The 27,820-nt window shown below is 40.1% G+C and overlaps 1 protein-coding gene and 1 pseudogene across 3 annotated transcripts in view; both read right to left on the bottom strand.

Moving 5' to 3' along the window:
* The window catches only part of DNAI1 (dynein axonemal intermediate chain 1), a 276,867-nt gene that overhangs the window by 145,105 nt on the left and 103,942 nt on the right, over positions 1–27,820 (bottom strand). For all 3 annotated transcript variants that reach the window (XM_072606216.1, XM_072606224.1, XM_072606235.1), the window contains one exon: positions 12,500–12,584. In XM_072606216.1, coding sequence (XP_072462317.1) covers positions 12,500–12,584 — 85 coding nt within the window. The remainder of the gene's footprint in view (positions 1–12,499; positions 12,585–27,820) is intronic.
* On the bottom strand, positions 20,231–22,008 carry LOC140523296 (phosphatidylinositol N-acetylglucosaminyltransferase subunit H pseudogene; annotated as a pseudogene).

Raw genomic sequence — 27,820 nt, 5'->3', positions numbered from 1 at the left:
CCCGGAAGAGATTCCAGCAATATATTCAACCACAATAATTTAGCAAATATTTATAAAACACCTACTGTGTGCTAGGCCTGGCTGGGGGAAATAGAAAGTTTAGATATGACATAATCTTTGCTTTTCAGTGTAACTATGTTATAAAATAACTAGAACACATGATACACGGTAAGTAAACTAGAAGGGGTGCAAAATACCCCTATTGTGACATCCAAAGGAGAAAAGCTATTTTAACAGAGGACCAAGGAAGACAACATTTAAGTTGGGCTCTTAAGGACAGACAGAAATTCAAAAGGTGAAAAGAGGGAGGGAAGACATTTCAAACATTGGAAACTCCAACAACAAAGGCCTGGGGTAGAAAGGTGTAAGGTGGTGGCGGGGTCAAAGAAAGCAGTCCACTTTACCAGGACATCAAGTATGTTTAAGAGATCAGTCTGGAAAGATTAGAGAGGCATCAGACTATGAAGGTTCTTGTGAATACCAGGCGAAAGGGTCTGAATGTTATTCCAAAGGCAATGGGAACCTGTGACCATTTCTGAGCAGGAGTAGCATGGCAGGTTCTATGAATGAGTGAGATTATGCTGGCAGGTGGTATGAAGGATGGATTGGGGCAGGGGAGAGGAGAGATACAGGAAGCAACCTGAGGCTGTGCCCCATAACTGATTTTATTTTTATTCATTCAGCATCTCCCAGATTCCTTCAAGCTGTAATAATAATATTTGGTGATTATGCCTCACTTTTACAGCAAGTCAGGGAGAGGGCACCACAGAGCAGAGGCCTTAGTTTCCAAATTAAGATGTCTGGATCACCTCTCTTCCATTGATCCCATCTCTAAATGACAGTAGCAGAGAGTTATTCCAAATAGCCCTGGAACTGCCTGGGAATCTTGGGGGAATGGCTCCTTATTACTTCTTAAGAAGAGAGCAAAGGCCATATGGAGTGGATCAGGCACTAGGAAGCCAAGTATTAGTGGGACCCTGCCCTGATTTGATAATGGAGCTCCGTCCCAATAGATTAGTTTCACCTTCTCCAGTAGGTGGTGACCCATCAGTCACTTTATAATTCAATGTCTTTTTTATCTTATAGTCTAAACTCTTACTTGCTTTTGTTTGTAAGTAAATGTTCTTATCTCACAATCTGTCCCTCCAAAGCCGGACATACTATCTCATTGTCCAAGATTTCTCAAAGATGATTAATTTTAGTTTCATGATTATATTTGCAGGTTCTTTCATTATGCTGGGATAATAATAATTTATAATTCCTCTACGTCTAGAGTCCTGAACCCACTCAAAAGAACTCCATGTTCTCTTTCTGCTTCCTCATCTATTTTCAGCTTCAATATCCTTTTAACCAAATTTGTTTTAATGAGTGTAGTCTAAAGATCACTCTCTTTGACAGAGAAAACAGAAGCAAAATCAAATCTGAATAGTTAATTTACCTTTTCTCTGTCATCTTTGAATATGCCATCTCCTCCAAGTAGGAGCATTACTCCCCATTCACTCTTCTCCAGAAATAACTAAAATATTTCCTTTCTTTGTCTCCTGCCTATTTTGCAGCCCCCATTCATTCTGCCCTTCATCCTTCCTGATATCATTGTTATAAATTCACAATCCTCTTCAGCATTTATCCTTGGTGAGGTTTTCTTCCTGTTTCTGGCTGATATTCCTTTAAAATCTCAGCTCAAAACTGTGCAGTCACATTTGTCTCTTTCTCCTCTAAAAGGGATTTGGCCTAGTTTTTCCTCTGAATATTTAGAAAGCTGTTTTCCTAAATCAAGCATACATGACTATGCCCAGTTTTATTAGGCTTTATTATTGTGAAGTCTAAGATAATACAATCAACTTTCTTGCAAGGTTCCTATAATTTCCATATCCACAACCAAATCTTTCCTGTTGATTAGAATTAAGTCCAAACTAGTCGTTTCTTTCACTGTTTCTTCAACCTTTTAAGCAATAAAACCAGCAAAAACACAAGCCAAGAATTCATTAGCTGTTCTGTTTTAAATAGAATATTTTTATATCAAATAGTTGAAATCCCCTGTTATTACTATATTTTGCCTTTGTGTTGTTTTTGTAATGTTTACTAGAAAAGTATCCCCCTGAAAAATGCTCTCCACCTCCAGAGTGAGACCTGATGAACTGAATGAGTGCCGACTGAAGTGTATTTTCTTTTACTTTGTTTTTCTTTTGCAACATGGCTAATGGAGAAATGTGTTTTGCATGACTTCATATGTATAATGAGTATCCTATTTTTTGCTTTCTCAGTGGGAGAGGGAAGGGCAGAAAGGAGAGAGAGAAATCAGAATTAAAAATTAAAAGGTTAAATAAAAATAAAGTTTTAAGATAATTAAATATATAATTTGATGTTTTAATTTAGGATTATTATTATAATATTCCTAACTAATAGTAAAGTTATTTCCAAATTCTACCTTTCCCATAGCCTCATTCTGCCTCCAAGAAGAGAGAATACTTGGAGAAAGAGCTGCTTCAAGAAAACCTCTGTTACATGCCCAAAAGGTCCTTAAGTAATTATTTTTAGAATTATAACTAATCATGCTAAATAGAGTTAAATAATTTAATATTAAAAATAATTCAAGAAAAGCATCACCCTTATTTTCTACCTGTGTGGTCTGTGTTACATTCCTATAAGCATGCACATTCCAATGTTTGACAACATTATCCCTTTAAGAAGTACGCCCATTTAGCACACACAAGCTTAGCTTAAAAAGATATAGTATGACATATATTGAATGTATTGAAATTGTTAATTACTTGTCAGCTTGTTTGATTGGCTTACACTCAGAGCCAAGACCCTTGGACTCATTCTGATCATTGACTGGCTTTGGCTCTTGGGTCTTTCTTGTCTCTTTGCTGTCTTTCTTCATGTCTTCTGATACATCCTCTGGCTCATACTCCCCCATATAGCCCCGCCTTGGTGAGGGCTTCTTTACCAATGACTGTTCCTCCTTTATCTGTCATTGCTCTTTCTCACCCACCTCTTTCCCAAAACACAGCTAGCTGCTCTAAAGTATGCTAGCTAGCACTGTTGTGATGATGACTTCTACAAGTGGATGATCAGTTCTCTTTCCCTCATTGAAATGCTTTCCACCATGCTTCTGCCCTAAGGCTCAAGAATTTCCATAACAACAGATAGTCCTCTTTGAGATAAAGCACTGCTCCTCTGCCTTGTAGCATGTTAGGCTTCTTTGGAGAAGGGCATACTAGGTGGTGCAGTGGATAGAGCACCAGTGCAGGAGGCAGGAGGACCTGAGTTCAAATCTCACCTCAGACATTTGATACTCACTAGCTGTATGACCTTGGACAAGTCACTTAACCCCAACTGCCTCATCCTGGGTCATCTCCAGTCATCCTGATGAATATCTGGTCACTGGATCCAGATGGCTTTGGAGGAGAAGTGAGGCTGGTGACCTGCACAGCCCTCCCTCACTCAAAACAAAGTCAAGTGCAAGTCATGTCATCATTTCTCTGATGGCATGGTCTTCTTCGGCAATGAAGGACAAACACACACATACCTTTCTACTGGAATATTATAACCATGAGATGAGAGACAATGAGCTGTATTTGGAAAGAACAGTGGAGTTCAAGTCAAGAGACTAAGTCTTACATCAGTTGTTAATACACATCCAAGGTCATAAGTATTGCCCCTAAATATTTTCTCCTCTATGCCATTCTATATCACACATATTATCTTCTATAGATAACTTCTATATCTGGTTTTACTGTTTTATCTGTCCATTTTTCTAGCTTCCCCATTATTCCAATTCAGAACCTTCTTAATTAGGCCCCACTAAATGTGTTCTTTCCAAGTTTTATGAGACACACTCTATTCCTTGCCAGTGGTTCATTGTCCTGACATAAGTCATGTTCCATAAAATCAGACCCTGTTCTTTTATGAAATCTTTATAGCCATTTGCTTCCCATATCTTCCTTTCCCTTCCAAAGTCACAAACTTCAAATGGCAAAAAGAGAGAAAATGCCACCTGTGCCCTCCATGCCCTCCACGTTTCCAGGATGTAAAAGTCAATTGAGATTCCATTTTTCTTCTAACTCTAACACTTGAATCCCATACCAATTAAAACAAGTAGATGTCTTATTAAATAAGCCTAAGAGCCATATGTAGAAGCAAGTGTATATTAGTGAATAATAAGTGAGGAGAAAATCATAATGCTATCTCAGGGTTCAAAGAGAGCAGCTGAGCATAATCTAGAGATCCAAGACAGCAGGCCAAAGGGAATGGATCTAGAGGCTTCTGAGTTCTAGAGCAATACATCCAGAGGAAGGAGAGGGAGGGGATCTGCCCAAAACAAGTATGAAGGTTGAATGCTACTACCTGGCCAATTCTTAACTAATAGTAGAGTCACCTCCAAGTACTATCTTTAGAACCTTTCCTATAGACTCACCACCTCCAAGTAGAGAGAATACTTGGAGAAAGAACTGTTTCAAGAAAACCTCTGTAACATGCCCAAAAGTTCTTTTAAAGATGACAGAGACTACGGCTCCATTTCCCTCTCATTGGCATATTTCCCTCAAATACCCTAATTCCCAGTTCTTCAATCTGCTAACCTCTACTCTACCTCATTATATTCAAGAGCTCCACATTTTATCTGATTATAATTTTTCTCTTTACATCTCTGCCTATGCTTTACTCCTTTCAAAACTACTCTTTGTCCTCACTAAGACATCCATTTCTTTTCCTCCTCTCTCAGCTCTACCTCAGACCATAAGCACTACTCTGACTACATTCTCCTCCTTTCCCAATCTCAGCCCTTTGGTGAACCAAATCAACTTTTCACTATCCACTACTCTCCAATCCTATGTTCTTTTGCCCTATTGTCAACTGTGCCTTGCCAAACCCCAGCCCTATATTATTCCCACCATATGCCTCCTTTGTTCCTACTCACATCCAGCCTCAGATACTTACTAGCTATGTGACCCTGGGCAAGTCATGTAACCCTGCTTGCTTCAGTTTTCTCATCTGTAAAATGAGCAGGAGAAGGAAATGGCAAATCACTTCAGTATCTTTGCTAAGAAAACCCCAGATGGGGTCAGGAAGAGTTGGACACAACTGAAACTACTGAACAACCACAAGTAGACACCACCAGCCCCTAATTCTATAAACTCTAAATATTATTACCTCTGGGATAAAATATAAACTCTTCAGTTTAAACTGTCAGCTCTTCATATCCTGCTTCCTAATCTTCACAGTCTTAACAGCACATTACTTCTCTCCATATGCTATATAGGTTAGCCTTACTGGCCTTTCTCACACACAAAACCCCATCTCCTGTCTCCATACCTTTACACTGGTTGTCCCTAATGCATGGAATGTTCCCCCACCCTAACCTCTGACTCTTTAAATCTCTGGCTTTCTTTAATGACCCAACTCAAGTGCTAACTCCTACAGGAATCTCTTCCTGTTCCACCAGCTAACAATGCTTTCCCTTCTAAGGTGACCTTCCACTTACTTTAAATTTATCCTATAAGTACCAATTTACATATGTGCTATCTGCCCTGTTGGGATGTCAGCTCCTTGAGAGCATGGACTCATTTTTCATTTTCTTTGTAAACTCTAGCATTTATCATAGAGACTGGTACATAGTTCTTATTAAATGCTTATTAACTGATTGGTGTCACTTGGGATTTCTTGATCATATTTGCAAATTGTTGCCTGAGTCAAAAGGCATGGGTACATCTGACTTGGAGTAGAATTGACAGAAGATGATGGAGTTGGGAATATGGTCCTGATGGGAGAGGAGCAACATGAAAAAATTTAGAGTAATGTACCTAGAGGGGTAGATGGTAGAGGAGACAGCATCATTGAATCTCAGATGAGATATTCTTAAAAATTATCTAGACTAGGGATTCTTAACTTGGGGTCCATGAGCCTGATTTTTTGTTTTTAAAGTGAATAACTTTATTTCAAGACGACTGGGTTTCCTCTGTAATTCTATGTATTTTATTTTATATGTTTAACAACATGAATCTGTTTAACAACAAAACATAAGTTTTGCCAGACTGTGAAAGGGTTCTATGACACTCAAAAAGATCTAGCCTAACCCAGGCTTGCACATACCAAACAAGTGAGTATCCAGTCTCTACTTGAATGCCTACAGAGATAAGAAGCTCACTACCTACCAAGTCCACTTATATTAAGAAGCTTTTCCTATATCTAGTCAAAATCTGCCTCTGCAGAATTAACCCATTGTTCTTAGTTTTGTCCTTTGGAATCAAGCAAAACAAGCCTAATAATCTCCTTTCTATATGACAACTCTTGAACTACCTAAAAATAGCTAAATATTCTGTTCTTAAGTTCCTTCAAATGATATGGTTTCCAATCCCCTCACCATACTCTGGATGTGCTCCATACTCATCCATGCTCTTCCTGAAAAGTGGGACTTGGCGCCAACCACAAGATTCCTAATGGCGTCTGAAAAGGGACAATTAGCACAGAGCAATCACTGCTCACTTTGGGCACTCATCCTCTATTTATAAAGCTCCAAATTATTTGAATCTGTCTGGCTGCCATATCATTCCATCGACTCCTATTGGACTTGTACTGTAACACCATTTCCCCGCCCCCTGCCTCCCCCCCCCGCCCCCACTCTCCCAGGCCTTTGTCAGATGACCCATTATTTACCCGTGTCTCTGATCTTGGACTTGTTCAGTTGATTTCAGTACTTGCAATTGGAACCTTTTAAATTTTATGCTATTCCGTTCTGCCCATCATTTTAATCTTCTGGGGTCTCTTAGGAATTTGATTTTGTCATCCATCCTGTAAATGATCCTGACTAGTTTTGTGTCATCTCTAAGTTTGATAAGCAGGACATACACGCCCTCATCTATGTCACTGGTAAAAAACCAAACAAAACAAAGCAAAAAACCATTGAGCAGAACAGGCGAAGACAGATTTCCTGGGACCTTCCACGATAAACCTACTTCTAAGTTTACAATGATCTCTTAACCACTATTCTTTGGGTCTCAGCAGTTCTTGATCAAGTGAATCTTCATTCATACAGTCATTCACAAACATTTACCAATTGCCTATTGTGTACAGAGCACTTTACACTAATGGTTTCATAAGACAAAACTCACAGAGTACAGGAATATTAGCTGTATGATCACAGGAATGTCTATGATACAAAGACCATTTTCAAGGACCTAACAGATTAAGTGGGAGGCAATATACATATACCTGTGAATATAAAGAATATAAATGCACAGGACCAGTGTTGGCAAGGTATTATGAGGAATCTGAGGAGGAAGAGATCACTCCTACAATTGTGTAGTGGGAGAAGGCAAGGGTTATGAAAGAGGCAGCATCTGAGTTGGGCCTAGAAGGGGCCTAGAGACTCTAGCAGATGAAGATGGTTCCCATTCTGCACAATGGTCCACCATATGTGGCTCCATGGGACTAGAGGTCAGCTCATGCTCCTTACTGTCCCCTATACAAGCTACAGTAATTGTCACCTTCCTTCCTAGTGTGCCCTCACTTCTCTTCTCCACTTATATAAACCCTGCCTGTACTTTTCAAATCTTGCTTTCTCTGCAAAGCCTTCCCTGACCACTGTGGTCAAACCCTTCTCTAACCTCCTCTAGCATTTACTATTGACACAATCCCTGGCACTCACATATTGTCTTGTACTGTTTTGTGGCATGTGCATTTAGTTTCATCTCTCTCAAGAAATGGTTAAACTTTGCATATGGTTGAGCTGAATCATAACTTTTTTCTCCATTTCCACAGTACAGGGATAGACATTCAATATCTACTTGCTGAGTGGAAGAGACACACTCATTTTTGCTTTCTCTGTCTGTCTCACGTATGAGATATCACACATCAGGGTGTGATAACCTAAGCTCCGGAGTGAGAAGAACCTCAAAAATGCCAAAGGAAAAAGACAGGCTGATTGATTACACAGTGAGATGCTAGCCTTGAATCATGTCAGAAATCCTGAAGCATGGCTGGCCTTTTAATATTACCACATTAAGGGAAAGAAGATAATTTGTAGTACTTCTGTTTTCTCTGTCATTATAATTATACATCCTCTAAGAAAAACTTATTCAATTAAACAAAATTAAACTTTAAAGCAATTCGATGTGACTTGTTTTCTTTTAAATGAAGATGGCTCACAGATGCCCATTTCACCCCGCCGCCCCCCCCCCCCCCATTAATTAGGATTTGAGTTTTTCACTGGGGTGATTGCAGTGACTGGGTTTCAGCAAGTCAGGCTGTGTAGATAACAAATTCATTAATAACTGCTTTTTAATTCCACAATTCTGAAAAGCATTCAAGGTCATTTTTCTCAAGGCCTGAATAATAAAGAAGGGCTCCGTTTGGCTACTTTCCCCAGCAATCTTGTTTTTTTTTTTCCGCTCTCCCAGTTTGAATGATGAACACCAAGGTACCAAGGGGGTGGCCACAGTTGTGAAAAAATAATGAGCAATCTGTTAACTGAGGGGAACATAATCAGTAACTGAGGAGCTGCTGAATATGAAAAGGCTGATAACAGACTACAGAGAGGAATTATGCCATGAACTCCTCAGGTGGGGGCTGCAACTGCAGGACGGCTCATGCCATGCCCATGTCATGTCATGACCACTCAGATCCCTTATTAGCTCTAAGTCCTGGCTTCAGTGCAAGAGTTCTCAGCCTGAGATCTGTGAACTGGTTTTGGTTTTTGATTATTTTGGTAACTTTTTTTCAATATCATTTGTTTGTTGTAGTCTCATACGTTTTATTTTATGCATTTAAAAACATCATCCTATGAAGGGGTCCAGAAGCTTCACTAGACTGGGTAAGGAGACCAGGACACACACACGCGCACACACACACACACACACATTAAGAATTCCTGATGTAGTGCAGCAATGGACCACATGCCCCCTCATACCTGGTGGGGGACGGTGGGGCAAGGACACAGCCTTGCCTCCTCAGGTTTACCTGCCTAGCTTCCCCAGAGCTTAGAATAGTCAAGATCACACAACTAAGGAAACAATGAAAAATGCAGATGGACAGGGCCAAACCCCTATAGTCTTCTAGGGGACTTACTTTGTATAATAATCCTAACTATAATTCTAATTCTAATATAGCACCTTAAGGTAGCCACATGACTTTATATATATTGTCTCATTTGAGTGGATAGCAGTACGCTGCACCTGGAGTCAGGACAACCACCTCTGGCTAAAGGACAATGAGCAAATCATGAACTCTAGGATTCAGTTTCCTCAGATATAAAATGAAAATAATAATGCCAGTCATATCTACTTCATAGGGTTGTTGTACTGCCCAAATGAGATAATTCTGCTTTGCAAAAATTAAAGTGTCTTATGTCGGTTATATTATTATTCTCTCTCTCTCTCTCTCTCTCTCTCTCTCTCTCTCTCTCTCTCTCTCTCTCTCTCTCTCTCTCACACACACACACACACACACACACACACACACACACACACACACACACACACACACCCCATTATGAACTACTGTTGACTCAGTCTCACAATAACGTACCAGCATTCAAAGCTGCCTAAAACATCTGCTCTCTCTCTAAATAAGGTAAGGCTGGAGTCTCTGATGTTCATCTGTGATGTGGGGCCTCAGCTATATTCCTACACCCTGCACCTGATGCCAACATCTGGTCCCTAACTTCCTCTTTAACATTTTTCTCACCAAATCTCAGAGTTGGGGAAAGACTGCAGAAGTGACCTATCTAACCTGTACCTGAACACGACCTAATGTCAGCTGCTCATCTAATCTCCACATGAAGAATTCCAGTATCATTATGGAACTCAAACAATTTCATTCTCCTTTTGAGTATCTCTACTTATGAGGGAGTTTTCCCTAACATCAAGTCCACATTTCCTTCTCAGTAACTTCCTCGTGCTTCTGCCCTCAGAGGCCAAGTAAAATGACAACGCCAGTAATTAACATTCATACAGTACTTAAAGGTTTTCCAAGGGCTTTCCTCAGAACAACCTAATGAAGTAGATAACAGTGGAGAGAGGGCTGGGTTACAATTAGGAAGACTCACCCTTCTGAATTCAAATCCAGCCTTAGATACTTACTGGCTGTGGGACCCTGGGCAAATCACTTAACCCTGTTTGCCTCAGTTTCCTCATCTGTCAAATGTACTAGAGAAGGAAATGGCAAACCACCTCGGTATCTTTGCCAAGAAAACCCCAAATGGGGTCACAGAGAGCCAGACCAACCAAAAAGCAACTAAACAACAACAAAAAACCCCACAAATATTATATTCCCCATTTAATAGGTGAGGAAATTGAAGTGCTAAGTTAAAAGACATGATTGCTAAGTATTTCATCCACTACGCAACAGTGTTTCTCAAGTCTGATCTTTCTTCTACCTATCAGTACATCAGATACCCAAAGAGCTCTCTCTTCATTCTCTCCTCTCCTGCCCAAGTCTTTCCTTCTTCAGGCTAAACATTCTCAGTTCCTTTTCCTAATCCTAACACAGCAACAACCACAGTGTGTAAGGAATTTTTCTTAGTACTTCATTGCAATGCAAGGACTTAAAAAATTCCCAGGGGATTCTTGAAGTAAAATGCCTTCCATATCCAGAGAAAGAAGTATGAAATTCGATTGCAGAATGTAGCAGATCATTTTCTTTTGCATTACGTTTTGGTTTATGATTTCTCGTATTCATTTTAATTTTTCTATGCAAAATGACTAAGGTGAAAATGTATTTAATAAGAATATATGTGTAGAACCTATATAAATTGTATTTCCTCTCAGAGAGGGAAGGGGTAGGTAGGGGGGAAAGGAGGAGGAGGGAGGGGAAAAAATCTAAGTTATATGGAAGTGATTGTAGAACAATGAAAACAAATAAAATAATAATAAAAAAAGAAATAGGGATGAAGGGGGAATGGCATTTCTAGAACTCAAACTATATTATGAAGCAATAGTCATCAAAACCATTTGGGACTAGTGAAAGAATTGAGAGACACATCAATGGAAGATTAGGAGACAATAGAATTCAATAACCCAGTGTTGAACAAAGTGGGCAACGTAGGAAAAACAACCTAGGAAAAAAACTCCTCATTTGGTGGGGAAAAACAACTGCTGGGAAGGCAATCTGGCAGAAATTAGGCTTAGACCAGCACTTTATACCATATTCTATGACACATTCTAACTGGATAAACATCCTTAATATTGAAGATCATTAAAAAATTAGAAGAGAAATAGATCCTATAGCTTTCATAGCTATGGGTAGGAGATGTAGTCATAACCAAATAAGAGATGACAGCAATTGCCAGAGATAAAATAGGTAACTTTGATTACTTGAAATTGAAAAACTTCTGCACAGACAAAATTAATACACCTAGGATAAGCATGGAAAGGTCTACATGAACAAATGCAAAGTGAAGTAAACAGTCAAGAAAACAATACACAAAGAAACTACAACAATGTAAATGGAAAGAATTACACACCAAAATATCAAAAGTAAATGTAACAGAAGTTTAGAAGCCAAGCAGAACTTGAACGAAGAGATATGGGAAGATACCTCCAACCTATCCCTCAGTGGATAGGTTCACGTTGTACCTGTTTTTAGACTTTCTCAACATATTGTTCTGTTGTACTGACTTTTTTCCTCTCTAAATAATACTATTTGTCATATGCCATGCCTCTCTGGGAGGCAGAGGAAGAGGGATACATGGGATGACTATAATGATGTAAAAAAGAAAATATTAATAAAATTTATTTAAATTAATAACTAAGGAGTTGCTGAAGCCTGAGAGGTCCATGATAAGCAACATTCTAGAGGAACATTAATAATTTGCTGTTCATTCCTGAGATGTGATTCAAAGTTCCTGTTTTTTTGCTACGCTTTAGGATTTCTCCAACCATTCCCCTACATGAACTTTCTGCTGTTGCTCAAATATTACAACCTGTACACACTATGTTCATGCCTCTTCTCATAACGATTCTTGGCTACAATGGAAAGGATCACTGCTTGGCTCCGTATAGAGAAGATCCCAGTAGTGAGGTAGCAAACTTCTGACCCTTCCTAATTTCCCTAGGCCTCAGTTTCTTTATCTGCAAAATGAGAAGGTTGTACTAGGTGGTCTATGATCGTATGAGTTTTCCTCTTCTACTGCCAAACAAAATTCTCCTAATCTTTCAAGATTCAGTAAAATTTCCCCCAATTACTCTAGCCACATCTATCTCTTCTCTAAATTCCCATAATATTCTCATCAGTAACATTCATTTTACAATTATATCTTCCTACATGATTTCTCTCATATCTATATTGATATACATATGTACATATCAATATCTATTTTGCTTCCCTAATTGTAAAGATATCACAAACTCTTTTAGGTCTGCACCTATGTCTTCTTTCTCTTACTTTACAATATCTAGCACGGGCCAATTACCCAGAAGATACTCATTTCACATTTGCTGACTTGAAATGTGAGAATTCCTGAAAACAAGAGCTATAAATACTCTTGCAATGAGTGCCATACCTTGGGCAATATCATCATATGTGTTCTGATTGACCATCCGCTCCACTATTTTGGCTGCTTGGGTCACCTTGGTTATGTCGTCACTCTGTAGAAAGGAAAAAAAAAAGCAGATGGCATTGTTAAGGAGCTACCTGTTATGTATAATAATCTCTAAACGTTTTTCTCATGGAACATGAAACTGGGATTAAGCTCAGCTGGTAGCATTCAGATCAACAGCATTAGACTGGAGCTGGTCAGTGTCTCATCATTGCTTACCTTCCCAATTCTATTGTGTGCAGGTTCTGGAGCAGCTGGGGCTACAACTTGCACCAAGAAACACTCAGAAATAGATCCACACACCATGCAGGCTATAGAGAAGGGGAGGACACCTGAGACCAACACTGAAGCATTGTAACTGTGTTTTTTTAGCAGCATAGTGTAAACCAATCTCTTCTCTGTACTCACTCTCACCAAATGTCCTCTTACCATCTTGTTCATTAACTCATCAGATGCCCTCTCACTACAAACTTTAATCTAGTTGCCACATATACCAGCTCCTGTTATACTCTCTGGCACCTCTGAATTCTCTTGCTAAAGTTCATGCACCCTTTCATCTTGGTGGCAGCAGGAACACCCAAGGGTGATCAGTTGATCAGTCAATATCTATTAAGTGCCTACTATATTCTAGGTACTCTGCTAGGTGTGAGGAATGCAAGTACAAAAAATGAAACCATCCCTCCTTGCAATGAACTTATGTTTGAATGGGGGGATAATAAGTACATCTACACATATATACACCATAAATACAAAGTTAATGAATAAAGAAATACACACATGAAGTAGTTAAATATAAAGTTGTTTGGGAGAAGGGAGCTAGCAGTTGGGGGCATCAGAAAGACTTCATGCAGAAGACAGTGCCTGCACTAGACCCTAAAGGAAGAGAGGTACTCTATGAAGTAGATGTAAGGATGCATTTCAGGCATGGGAAGAGGTCAGAGAAAAGGCACAGAGATGGGAAATAAGAGGAGAAACAGAGAGAAGGACAATTGGCTGGATCACAAAGTGGAGGGAAAGGGAGTGACGTCCTGTGAGGTTGGAGAGAGAGGGTGGAGCCAGATTGTATAAAACTTTAAAAGCTAAACAGAAGAGTTCATATTTTATTCTGAAGGTCATATAGGAAGCCACTGGAATTAGTTGACTAGGGTAATGACATGGTCAGATCAGACTCTCCTCTGGTACATATGGCATCACTTAAGCTTCCTTCTGTATCCCAGATCCACAGTACCCTATAACTATCTTTACTGAACTGAAGCCACCATGGCATCAAGTCAGATGTTCAGAGACATTTAGTCATATGGGGAGCCTCAATCTCACAGTTTTCTAGCCTTCCATCTTTAGCTTATAATCCAAAACTAAGAATTACCTAAAGATACAACAGGATTTGATGCATCTGAGAGACACATGGGAGAAAATGGAAGTGGTCAGACAGCCTGCTACAGAGATGGCAGGCTTTTTTATAACCTTCAGCCCTGACACCACTTATTCTGAGGAGTGCTAAGACAGCTCCAAAAAGAAGCATTTCCAGCCTCTAGTGGCTAGCTTAAATCCCACTCTCCCCATGAAACTTTTATATCTACTCTCTGTCTCCTCCTTCTTACATCATTAAAATTTAGTATTTGATTATATCTTGCCTTGTAATTTTCTCTAGTTTTTTCTTTGTATATTCTTTCTGTCCAATTAGCATATAAATCCCCCTGAAAGACAGGGAATGTGCCTTCTTCTCTGGTTCTCCTATAACAACCATTCACAGGGTAAGGCACACATTAGGTACTCAAGAAAAAATGGTCGACAAAGTAAGCCATGGATAACAGGAGAGTAAATATAGAAGTCAAGGTTGGAAGTGAGATGCAGAGCAGTCTGTTCCAGTGGAAACTGGAAGGTTTTGCCAAGCTCAAAGGAAGGCTTAATTAGCTAGAAGAAAAAGAAAGGAAGAAAGGGCATCTACAAATAAGCTACCCTACAAAGTCTGGTAAAGTGGACTTTTTGAGTGGGCATACATAACAACTTTTCAAGCAAAGCCCTTTTCCAATATTTCACTGTGACATGGAGGTGGCCCTGGGGTTCTGAAGTCGAAGATCTATGAAGCCATATGACTAAGCTGGAATAGGAAAGGAAGGGGAAAGGAATAAGCCTTTATGAAGTATTTTTATGTGCTGGGCACTGGGTTAAGTGATGTACAGATATGATCTCAGCTGAAGGATTCTTTGTCCAGGCCTGGTGACAAACTATATCTCATTCACCCAGAAATCGGCTAAGCCAACTACAAAGAGGCTCTTCACTAGAAGGTTGTCCATCATGTGATGAATTTCATGTTGTTAAAGCATGGGCTCTTCACCTTTTTTGTTGTTGTTTTTTTTTTTTTGATCAATCAACAAGCATTTATTAAGCCCTTACTATGTGATAGGCATTGTAAAATAATTGCTGACTACTTTCTTTTGTGGTACCAAAAAAAATGAAAACAACGTGGTGTCCAAGACTCGGGGAATTCCTGAAGAAGCTGTGGCTTAGACTATGACTGAACATCATTGTGCAATAAGAAATAACAAACATGAAGAAATCCAAGTAACATAAAAAACTTGGATGAACTTATGCAGAAAAGAGTAAGCAGAAGGAGAATTCAATTCAATTCAACCAGCATTTCTCAAATGCCCACTTTGTGCCAGGCACTGTATAAGGCAACACTAGACAGAAACAGTTTCTGCGCTCAAAGAGTTTATATTCTTTTGGGGAGAAAGAACAAGTACAAAGAGAAGTAAAAACAAACAAATAAATAACGAATCAATTTGGGGGGGATGGGAGTGGGAAGGAAAATGCTGACAATGATGGGGTCATCAGGAATGCCTTCAGACAGGAGATGACAATGGAACTGAGTCCTGCCTGAATTGAGATAAGGATAAAAAGAATCAGAGAAGGCAGAGTGGGAGAGCAGTTCAATCTTTCAAGATAGTCTGTGCAAAGGTAGAAGCAGAAGGTAGGATGTCTGCATAGATAACAGCAAGAAGGAATGCTTGACTGGAACTGGAACATAGAATGTGTGGGACAGAGAAATGGGTGATCTGCTTGGAAAGAGGCAGAAGCCAGATTTCAAAGGACTTCCAGTGCCAAACAGAGGTGTAGGTATTTGAGCCCTTAAAACTTTTAGAGCAGGGGAGTGATATGGTTAGCCACATGGTTTTGGAATATCTGGAGGAGGAAGGGAAGGAGAGAGGATCACTGTCACTGCTCCTCCCAGCATGCCCCTTGAGTCAGCAACACTGGCTGGTCCAATCTAACTCAGAGTTCACATTCTAAACATTTCCACAGTCCCTTGCTTCTGGACATCATCAATTCTTGACCTGGTCTAATATGGATCACCTTTTCACTTAGGCAAGATGGTTCCCACCTGGATGGCTGTCCCCGTCACCTAGGTCATGGGCATTGGGGAGCTCTGGGTAGTCCAGCTGAAGTTAAGTGCAAAGGCATCAGAACCCTGGGAATTCCAGGTAGGTAGTTTACTTGAATAGCAGGCTTTTGCAGCCATGACTCTGAGGATGAATCTCAACAGGCTGGTTACATTCTTGCAACTGAAAGCGAGTTCATTTACTTTTTAATGCCTCTCTTGAGTCATGTATTTAAAGATCAAATTTTCTGTTGAGCTCTAGTCTTTTCATCAGGAAGGTTTGGAAGTCCCTTATTTCATTGAATGTCCATCTCCTTCACTGAAAGATTATACTCAGCTTGCTGGGCAGTAAATCCTTGGTTGTAATCCTTTGCCTTATGAAATATCATATTCCATACCTTCTGATCTTCTAATATGGAAGCTGCAAGGTTCATAATCCTGACTGTGGTTCCTTGATATTTGAATTGTTTCTTTCTGGCTGCTTATAGTATTTTCTCTTTGATTCGGTAATTTTGGAATTTGGCTACCACATTCCTTGGCATTTTCAATTTGAGGTCTCTTTCAGGAGGTGGATTCTTTTTTTTTTTTTTAATTAATTTATTTATTTAACTTTTAACATTCATTTTCACAAAATTTTGGGTTCCAAATTTTGTCCCCTCCCCCCACCCCAAAACACCAGCATTCTAATTGCCCCTATCACCAATCTGCCCTCTCTTCTATCATCCCTCCCTTCCCTTGTTCCCATCTTCTCTTTTGCCCTGTAGGAACAGATAATTTTCTATACCCCATTACCTGTATTTCTTATTTCCTAGTAGCAAGAACAGAACTCGACAGTTGTTCCTAAAACTTTGAGTTCCAACTTCTCTTCATCCTTCCCTCCCCACTCATTCCCTTTGGAGGGCAAGCAATTCAATATAGGCCATATCTGTGTAGTTTTGCAAATGACTTCCATTATAGTTGTGTTGTGTAAGACTAACTATATTTCCCTCCATGCTACCCTGCCCCCCATTGCTTCTATTATCTCTTTTGATCCTGTCCCTCCCCAAGAGTGTTGACTTCAAATTGCTCCCTCTTCCCATTGCCCTCCCTTCCATCATCCCCCCCACTATACTTATCCCCTTCTCCCCCACTTTCTTGTATTGTAAGATAGGTTTTCATACCAAAATGAGTGTGCATTTTATTCCTTCCTTTAGTGGAATGTGATGAGAGTAAACTTCATGTTTTTCTCTCCCCTCCCCTCTTTATCCCTCCACTAATAAGTCTTTTGCTTGCCTCTTTTATGAGAGATAATTTGCCCCATTCCATTTCTCCCTTTCTCCTCCCAATATATTTCTCTCTCACCCCTTAAGTTCATTTTTTAAAGATATGATCCCATCCTATTCGATTCACTCTGTGCTGTGTGTGTGTGTGTGTGTGTGTGTGTGTGTGTGTGTGTGTGTAATCCCACCAACTACCCAGATACTGAAAAGTTTCAAGAGTTACAAATATTGTCTTTCCATGTAGGAATGTAAACAGTTCAACTTTAGTAAGTCCTTTATGACTTCTCTTTGCTCTTTACCTTTTCATGCTTCTCTTCATTCTTGTGTTTGAAAGTCAAAGTTTCTATTCAGCTCTGGTCTTTTCATCAAGAATGCTTCACAGTCCTCGATTTCATTGAAAGACCATTTTTTCCCCTGAAGTATTTTACTCAGTTTTGCTGGGTAGGTGCTTGGTTTTAGTCCTAGTTCCTTTGACTTCTGGAATATCATATTCCACGCCCTTTGATCCTTTAATGTAGAAGCTGCTAGATCTTGTGTTATCCTGATTGTATTTCCACAATACTTGAATTGTTTCTTTCTAGCTGCTTGCAATATTTTCTCCTTGACCAGGGAACTCTGGAATTTGGCCACAATGTTCCTAGGAGTTTCTCTTTTGGGATCTCTTTCAGGCGGTGATTGGTGGATTCCTTGAATACTTATTTTGCCCTCTGGTTCTAGAATCTCAGGGCAGTTTTCCTTGATAATTTCATGAAAGATGATATCTAGGCTCTTTTTTTGATCATGGCTTTCAGGTAGTCCCATAATTTTTAAATTGTCTCTCCTGGATCTATTTTCCAGGTCAGTTGTTTTTCTAGTGAGATATTTCACATTATCTTCCATTTTTTCATTCTTTTGGTTTTGTTTTGTGATTTCTTGGTTTCTCATAAAGTCATTAGCCTCCATGTGTTCCATTCTAATTTTGAAAGAACTATTTTCTTCAGTGAGCTTTTGAACCTCCTTTTCCATTTGGCTAATTCTGCTTTTTTAAAGCATTCTTCTCCTCATTGACTTTTTGAACCTCTTTTGCCAATTGAGTTAGCCTATTTTTCAAGGTGTTATTTTCTTCAGCATTTTTTTGGGTCTCCTTTAGCAAGCTGCTGACCTGCTTTTCATGCTTTTCTTGCATCTCTCTCAATTCTCTTTCCAGTTTTTCCTCCACCTCTCTAACTTGATTTTCAAAATCCTTTCTGAGCTCTTCCATGGCCTGAGCCCACTGAATATTTATTTTGTCTGTTTGGGATACAGAAGCCTTGACATTTATGTCTTTCCCAGATGGTAAGCATTGTTCTTCCTCATCTGAGAGGATGGGAGGAGATATCTGTTCACCAAGAAAGTAACCTTCTATGGTCTTATTTTTTTTCTCTTTTCTGGGCATTTTCTCAGCCAGTGACTTGACTTCTGAGCTTCCTCTTCACACCCACCTCGCCTCCAGATCCACCCCACCAGCACTTGGGGTCTGAGATTCAAATGCTGCTTCCCAGCCTCAGGGCTTTCGGTGGGGGCAGGGCTGCTATTCAGTGTGAGATTAAGTTCAGGTGCTCAGGTCAGGGCAGGGCTGCCACACAGGGCTCAGTTCCCTCAGGGGGTTTATGCTGAGACCTTCAACAATGGATCTGGGCTCCTGCCTGCTTTGGGAGCCCCTATCTGCTGCCACCTCCGCTGCTGTCTCCCGAGGGGGCCTGAGTTATGGGGACACCCCACTCCCCTCTTGCCTGCCAAAAAGACTCTCCCACTGACCTGTGGGTGGAGGAACCTGTGTGGCCACTGGAGATTCCATCCCTGAAGCCTGCTCGGATCTGCTCGTCTGGGTGCCGCATGGCCAAGGCAGGGCTGGGCTCTGCTCCGGGTCCAGGGTGCAACGGACCTTTCAGGTCAGTTTTTCAGGGCTCTCTGGAACAGAAATCTCCTCCACTCTGTTGTTCTGTGGCTTCTGCTGCTCCAGAATTTGTTGGGAGTTCTTCTTTACAGATATTTTATGGGCTGTGGGTTCGGTGCTAGCATATGTTTGTCTTTCTACTCTGCCATCTTGGCTCCTCCCCCCCCAGAGGTGGATTCTTTCTATGGCTATTTTACTTTCTGGTTCTAGGATCTCAGGGAAGTTTTCACTGATGTTTCCTGAAAGATTCTGTCCAGGCTTTTTTTCATCATGGCTTTCAGGTAGACCAAAAATTTGTAAATTTAGTTGTTTTACCAATGAGGCATTTTATGTTTTCTTCTATTTTTTCATTCGTTTTTGTTTGACTGATTCTTGATATCTCATAGAGTCATTAGCTTCCACGTGCTCAATTACAATTTTTAACAAATTATTTTCTTCTATTAGATTTTGTACCTCCTTTTCCATTTGGCCCATTTTACTTTTTAAGGAGCTCTTCTCTTCAGTGAGTTTTTGTGCCTCCTTTTTCACCAATAGTTTTTTTTTTATTTTCCGAGTTCCATTTTATTAACAATCACAATATAACAACACCTTGTTTTGACCTGGCTTCTTCCTCCCTCATTATCATCTCCCTTATAGTTTACCTACACAATACAGTTTATCCCACACAATGAGGTAGACTGCTGTTATCCCCACTTCACAGTCATACATGCCTTTCAACAAACAGTTTTTAAGGTAATGAAGGCAGTACAAAAATAAGGCAGTACAAAAATAAGGCACTGTTCCTGTTGTGTAGGAAAGAAAACTAACATACAAAGAAATAATCTATATAACTTCACACAGTGGATTAGTGGTGAAGACATTCCATCATTTATTCTAGTTCTTTGCACTGTCTGATTTCCATGTGGATCATCATAGCTGGGTGTCACTGATGGTCTGGCACTTATCATTATGGACTGTGCCTGTGATTGTTCTGGTAAAAGGAACTCCCAAGGTGGGTACCTGCCCTGCCTGAGGCCCTCAGAGGTCCAGCACTTCCTTGGGCACACAGGGCCAGCATGTGCAAGAAGGAGAGCTCAGACACAAGTCTTTTAAACTATAAGACCAGAACTTTCTCCACCACACCATGGTGCCATGCCATTAGAAATGGCCAAAACAAATGAATCCAGGATCTGGGATTATCTTGACAGGAAGGACCAAGAGAATCTGCTGGATGGGATGTATAGGCTTGTTGATGTGACTGCCTGGTAGGCTAGGATCTCTTAGTGGCTCCTGTATACTTCAATCAAGCAGTCCAGTCCAGTACTCTGGAAGATAGGTACTACTTGTGACACCCTGTATGGTTCTCCTGGGTCCTTCAATAAAATACACAAGTAGTAGATCACTTTTTGCACGTAAATGGCTTCACTGTCGACAATGTCTTTCACCTTGCCCATGTCAATGAAGGTCGTACTCTTTTTCCCTGAGGTACAGGATGAGGTCATCTGGATGCCAAGAGAGCCAATGATCAGTAGGGTTTCTTGATCAATCTTCACAAAGTGGAGGTAACCAAACAAACCTAATAAAGTGATGAAGATAGCAGCAGAGAAGACCATACTGTTCTAAAAAAGAGTGAAGAGCCTGTAGGGCACCAGTCACACTGTGCAGGTGGTGGTGGTGAGTGAGCACAGTGAGAGCCTTTGGCAGCCAAGGCAGAACTCCTGGCAGGAGGGGGAGTAGTAGTGGTGCTGGAAAGTCGGGCAACTGCTGTCAATGTCTGAGAAGTTGTGTTGCTGCTCCATAGCCCCCAGCCGAGTTCTATACCACCAATTGTATTTTTTAAGGACTTGTTTTCTAAAGTCAATTTTGCTCTTCCTTTTCCAAGCTACTGACTTTCTCTTGCATACCTCTCATTTCTTTTCCCATTTTTTCTTCTACCTCTCTTATTTGACTTTTAAAATCCTTCTTGAGCTCTTCTAAGAAGGTTTTTGGGGCTTGAGATCAGTTCATATTCCCCTTTGCAGTTTTGGATGCAGGTATATTAACGATATTGTCCTCTTCTGAATTTGTGCCTTGGTCTTCCCTGTCCCCATAATAAGAATCTATGGTCACTGTCCATTTCTGCTTTTTGCTCATGGTGTTTGCCTATTTCCTGGCTTTTAAAAGTTGAGCAATCCTGCTGAAGTGCAGAGGGCATTGATCCAAGCTTCTTGTGCTGGGAACTCAGGACCTGGTCACTGACTTTGTGGGCTGGGGCCTCAGGTGCTGGCAACTGGAGGCTGTAGGGGTCTGGCAGCTTACCTGGGGTCAGAAATACTAGAGCTCTGGGGGTGGGGGTGGGGAGTTTGGCTCCTGGGGGACACCTGCTCACCCAGGCTTCTTCAAAACACTGAAATGTTTAGCTGCTAGAGGATGTCTGCCAGTCTGAAGCTGTGGTGAAGCACCAGGAAATTTGGCTACATGAGAACATCAGGGGTTTTCAGAGCTGGTGTCTACTGGTTCCTCTGCCTGTGCTGAGGCACTGGAGGGGTCCTAGTGTTGGCATTTGCCTGCTTCACTACCCTGGGACTCAGGATCTCCCCCGGTTTTCTGAGGTAGAGCTTGCTGCTGGCTTGCTGGGACACCTCCAGTCCTGTACTGTTCCCCCAACCCCAGAGTGAGAGGGTTCTGTTTAATTAATTTCCTGTTAATCCCACACACTTCCTGAGCTAGAAGCCTGATGCACCTTGTCTTTCTTTGTCGTAATTGTGTTCATATAGTCCCGAGGTTTGTTTTGGCAGCTAGACTCCCAGATAGTTTATAGTGTCTATTGTAGCTTTAAATGGGATTTCTTTTTCTATCTCTTGCTGTTGGACTTTGTTAGTAATATACAGAAATGCAAATGATTTATGTGGGTTTATTTTGTAACCTGTAACTTTGCCAAATTTGTTTATTATTTTTTTATGTTTATTTATTTCTCTTTAGTTTTCAATATTCACTTCCACAAAACTATGAATTCTAAATTTTCTTCCCATCTCTCCCCTCCCCTACCCCATAACACCTTGCATTCTGATTACCCCTTCCCCCAATCTGCCCTCCCTTCTATCACACTCCTCCCTTCCCTTATCCCCATCTTCTCTCGTTTCTTGTAGGGCAAGATAGATTTCTATACCCCATTGCCTGTATTTCTTATCTCCAGGTTGCAGGCAAAAACAATTCTCAACCTTTGTTCCTAAAACTTTGAGTTCCAACTTCTTTCCCTTTCTCCCTCCCCACCTATCCCCCTGAGAAGGCAAGCAATTCAACATAGGCTATATATGTGGAGTTTTGCAAAAGACTTCCATAATAGTCATGTTGTGTAAGACTAACTATATTTCCCTCCATCCTATCCTGCCCCCATTTATTCTATTCTCTTTTGACCTTGTCCCTCCACAAAAGTGTTGACTTCTAATTATTCCCTCCTCCCATTTGCCCTCCCTTCTATCATCCCCCACCCCACTTATCCCCTTCTCCCCTATTTCCCTGTAGTATAAGATACATTTTCATACCAAATTGAGTGTGCATGTTGTTCCCTCCTTAAGCCAAATGTGATGAGAGTAAGCTTCACTTTTTCTCACTTCCCCCCTTTTCCCCTCCATTGAAAAAGCTTTTTCTTGCCTTTCATGAGAAATAACCTGCCCCATTCCATTTCTCCCTTTCCCTTCCCAATATATTCCTCTCTCATCCCTTGATTTTATTTTTAGATATCATCCCTTTCTATTCAACTCACCCTGTGCTCTATGTCTGTGTGTGTGTGTGTGTGTGTGTGTGTGTGTGTGTGTGTGTAATCCCTCCTACTACCCAAATACTGAGAAAAGTTTCAAGAGCTACAGATATTATCTTTCCATGTAGGAATGTAAACAGTCCAACTTTAGTTAGTTCATTATCATTTCTCTTTCCTGTTTACCTTTTCATGCTTCTCTGGATTCTTGTGTTTGAAAATCAAAGTTTCTATTCAGCTCTGGTATTTTCATCAAGAATGCTTGAAAGTCCTCTATTTCATTGAATGACCATTTTTTACCCAGAAATACTATATTCAGTTTTGCTGGGTAGGTGATTCTTGGTTTTAATCCTAGTTCCTTTGACTTCTGGAATATCATATTCCAAGTCCTTTGATCCCTTAATGTAGAAGCTGCTAGATCTTATGTTATCCTGATTGTATTTCCACAATACTAGAATTGTTTCTTTCTGGCTGCTTGTAATATTTTCTCCTTGACCTGGGAACTCTGAAATCTGGCTACAATATTCCTAGGAGTTTTTCTTTTTGGATCTCTTTCAGGAGGTGATCAGTGAATTCTTTCACTATTTATTTTACTGTCTGGTTCTAGAATATCAGGGCGGTTTTCCTTGACAATTTCATGAAAAATGATGTCTAGGTCCTTTTAGAGCATGGCTGCTGCTGAGAATTCTGCCCCCTGAAACCTGTTCCAGTCCTGTCCCTGCTGCACCACAGCCAAGGCTGGGATGAGCTCTGCTTCGCACCTGGTGCAATAGATCTTTCTTGTCAACCTTCCAGGCTGTCTTGGGCAGGAAATCTCTTTCACTCTGTAGTTTTGTGGCTTCTGCTGCTCTAGAATTTGTTTAGAGTCATTTTTTACAGGTTTTTTATGGGATATGGAGGGGAGCTTCTACAGGTCCATCCTTCTACTCTGCCATCTTGGCTCCGCCCCTCCCAAAGTTGTTAATTATTTCAAGTAGTTTTTAATTGATTCTCTAAGATTTTCTAAGTATTTCATCATATCATCTGCAAAGAGGCTGCACCTTGTCTTTCTGCTGGCTTACCTGTTCCAGAGTTTTTCCTGGGGTGACATGTTTTGGGCTTTCAGAGGTCAGTAAGGGAGGGTAAGAACAACTTACTTCTTACTCTGCCATCTTGGTTCCTAGAACTCTTCGCCTTTTTTGTGTCCTAGACCCCTTTCACAGTCTGGTGAAGTCTATGGACTCCTTCCCAGAATCATGTTTTTAAGTACACAAAATATGTAGTAAAGGAAGAGACTCACCTCAACTCTCCTCCAAAACCCTCCAAATACCCTTAAAAATGTAGCAGGACCCACAAAAAGATGAAGTGAAACAAATTTCTAGCCCCAGACAACTTGGAAGGCTGGTAGGAAAGGTCTATTCCAGACCATTTCCAGACTATATTCCAGCTATTTCTCAGCTCACAGACCCCAAAGACAACTTAGAAGGTAAACAGGAAAGGTCTATCACACCTGGGTGAAAGTGCAGTGCAGTCCAGTCCAGGATGCACCAGCACAGCAAACCAAGAGCAGAGCCTGGGAGTGACTGAATCAGTAGTGGCAGCAGCAGCAGCGATAGCAGCTTTGCCCATATTTTGATCCTGATATCAGTGCAGGTGGCAGTCCCAGGAGCACTAGCACATCTGAGTTTGTGGCAGCAATAGAATGGGGACTCTCCTCACAGTTCCAGGGCAGAAAAGAGTGCTTGTGGTCACTCACAGATCAGGAGAGAAGTATCACCTCTCCTTTGATCAAACCACCTTGGAAGAACTGAAAACTTACAGGTCCCTACAAGTATCTCTGAAAACAGCTGCACAAATCCCCTGAATCTTGGGACAGTGCACCCTCCACTCTGGAAGCAAAGTTCTACTTTGAAAAAGAGTTAAAAATTAAGTAATAGGCTGGAAAAATGAATCAACAATACGAAAAGTCTCTGACTATAAAAAGCTACTACAGTGACAAGGAAGATCAAAACACATACCCAGAAGAAGACAACAAAGTCAGAGGTCCTACACCCAAAGCCTCCAAGAAGAATATGAATTGGTCTCAGGACACAGAACAGTTCAAAAAGGATTTTGAAAATCAAGTAAGAGAGAGAGAAAAAACTGGAAAGAGAATTGACAATGAAAATAATGAAAATCATAAAAAATCATTGACTAAGAAAATCATGGAAAAAAGAGTCAACAGTTTGGTAAAGACACAAAAAATACTGAAGAAAATACCATCTTTGAAAACAGACCAGGCTAGATGGTAACAGAGGTCCAAAAAGCCAATGAGGAGAAGAATGCCTTAAAAAGTAGGACTGGCTAAATGGAAAAGGAGGTCCAAAAATTCACTGAAGAAAATAATTCCTTAAAAATTAGAATGGAACAAATAGAAGCTAATCACTTTGTAAAAAACAATAAAACAAAAGCAAAAGAATGAAAAACTAGAAGGCAATATGAAATATCTCAATGAATAAACAACTCACCTGGAAAATAGATCCAGTATAGATAATTTTAAAATTATTGGACTACTTGAAAGCCATGATCAAAAAAAGATCCTAGATATCATATTTCAAGAAATTATCAAGGAAAATTGCCCTGACATTCTAGAACCAGAGGGTAAAACAGAAATAGAAAGAATCCACTGATCACCTCTTGAAAGACATGCCGAAATGAAAATTTCCAGGAATATTATAGCCAAATTCCAAACTTCCCAGGTCAAGAAGAAAATATTGCAAACAAACAGAAAGAAAAAAAATTAAAGTATTATGGAGACACAGTCAGGATAACACAAGATTTAATAGCTTCTATATTAAAGAATAGGAGGGCTTAGAATATGACATTCTGGAGGACAAAGGTGTAAGGGTAAGCAAAGTAGGATCTTTGGCTCTTTTTGTTTTAGTATATTCAAGTGCCTCTTATTGAGTCTTGGCTTTATCAACCAAGAGTCTTTATTAGGAGTAAAGTACAGAAACAAGAGTTTCTTTAACTAGAAACAGTATATGTATTTGTATTATTAATGTGATTAAAGATCTTCCCTGCCCAATAAAGGGAATTTGATTAGGGAAGATTTATAGGAAGGTCCATACCTTTTGTTAATGAGCCACTGGTTCCCAAGGGTTGAGATGCCCTCTGGCTCTAAAAACGGTATAAATACTCTGAGGGTGAGGTTTTACTTTGGAGCTTAGTTTTTGGAAGAAGATTTGTGTGCTAGATGAGACTCTGGGAAGCCACTAAGTAGCTCCCTGGCTTTGAAAATCCAGACATTGGTGCTTCCCTCTCTGGCAACTATGGTCAGACAGTTGGACCTGTCTGTTGATTTGTGATATATGTATTGCTTATGTCAGACAGTTTGGAAGTGTTGTCTATTGATTTCCTAAACTAAGTGAATGATAAATATGCTTGATTAAAGGAGATTGTTAACTCCTCAAAAGTTGCCTTTTCTTTTAGAAAAACAGATCAAATAACCTGTGATAGCAGCCCCCTCACCTCTGTATGTCAGGGTGCTTACTATTACAAAAGGAGCTACCAAGAATCACCTACCCAGCAAAACTGACTATAATGTATCAGGGGAAAAATGGACATTCAGTGAGATAAAGGATTTTCAAGTATTCTTGATGAAAAGACCAGAGATGAACAGAAAATTGGATTTTTAAATAAAAGACTCCAGACAAGCATAAAAAGGTAAGCAGGAAAGGGAAAGCATAAGTGATTTGATAAAGATAAACTGTTTACATTCCTACATGGGAAGATGATATTTATAACTCAAAAGACCTTTTTTATTATTAGGGTAGTTAGAAGGAGAATATATAGACAGAGGGCATAGGTGTCAGTTGAATAAGAAGGGATAATTTCTAAAAGAAAGAAAATTAAGGGGTGAGAGAGGAATGTACTGGGAGAAAGAGAAAGAGAGAGATAGAATGGGGTAAATTATTTCACATGAAAGAGGCAAGACAACCTTTTACAGTGGAGGGGAAGAGGGGGGAGATAAAGGGAAGTGAGTGAACCTTACTCTCATCAGAATAGTCTCAAAGAGGGAATAACATACACATGCAATTAGTATAGAAATCTATCTTACCCTACAGGAAAGTAGAAGGGGAAGGGGATAAGAGAAGTGGGGAGGGGAGGGTGACATGAAAATAAAGAGACACTAGAATAAATGGGATGGGGATAGGATGGAGGGAAATACAGTTAGCAATAGTAACTGTGAAAAAAAATTTGAAGCAAGTTTCTCTGATAAAAGGCCTCATTGCTCAAACATATAGAGAACTAAGTCAAATTTGTAAAAATAACAGCCATCCCCCAATTGATAAATGATCTAAAGATATTCGTTTTCAGATGTAGTAATCAAAGCTATCTATAGCCACGTGAAAAAATACTCTAACTCACTATTGACTGGAGAAATAAAGCAATTCCTACAAGTTAAAACAAGGTACTTCCTCAAACCTATTAGATTGGCTAATAGGACAGAAGAGATAAATGACAAATGTCGAAGGGGATATTTGGAAAAATGAGAAATTAATGCACTGTTGGTGGAGTTGTGAACTGATTCAACCATTTTATAGATCAATTTGCAACTATGCCCAAAGAACTATAAAACCGTGCATACCCTTTGATCTAGCAATACCCTACTAGGTCTACATCCCAAAAGAGATAGAAAGCAAAAAAGGAAAAGGTACAAAAAATATTTATAGCAGCTCTTTTCTGGGAATAAAGAATTAGAATTTGAGGGGACGCCCATCATTTGGGGAATGGCTGAACAAGTTGTGATATGTGATTATGATGGAATACTATTATGCTATAAGAAATGATGTGCAAGAGGCTCTCAGAAAAAAATGAAAGGTTTGCATATGGTGATGCAAAATGAAATGTACTGTGTAGCAGTATTGTAAGATGATCTGCTATTCTCAGTAATACAACGATCCAAGACAACTCTGAAGGACTCCTGATGAAAAATGGCATCTGTCCTCAGAGAAAGAACTGATACTGTCTGACTATAGATAGACTGAAGCAC

This window comes from Notamacropus eugenii, chromosome 1, assembly GCF_028372415.1.
Source record: "Notamacropus eugenii isolate mMacEug1 chromosome 1, mMacEug1.pri_v2, whole genome shotgun sequence".
In the NCBI taxonomy this organism is placed as follows: Eukaryota; Metazoa; Chordata; class Mammalia; order Diprotodontia; family Macropodidae; genus Notamacropus; species Notamacropus eugenii.
This window is presented reverse-complemented; position numbering and strand designations above follow the sequence as displayed.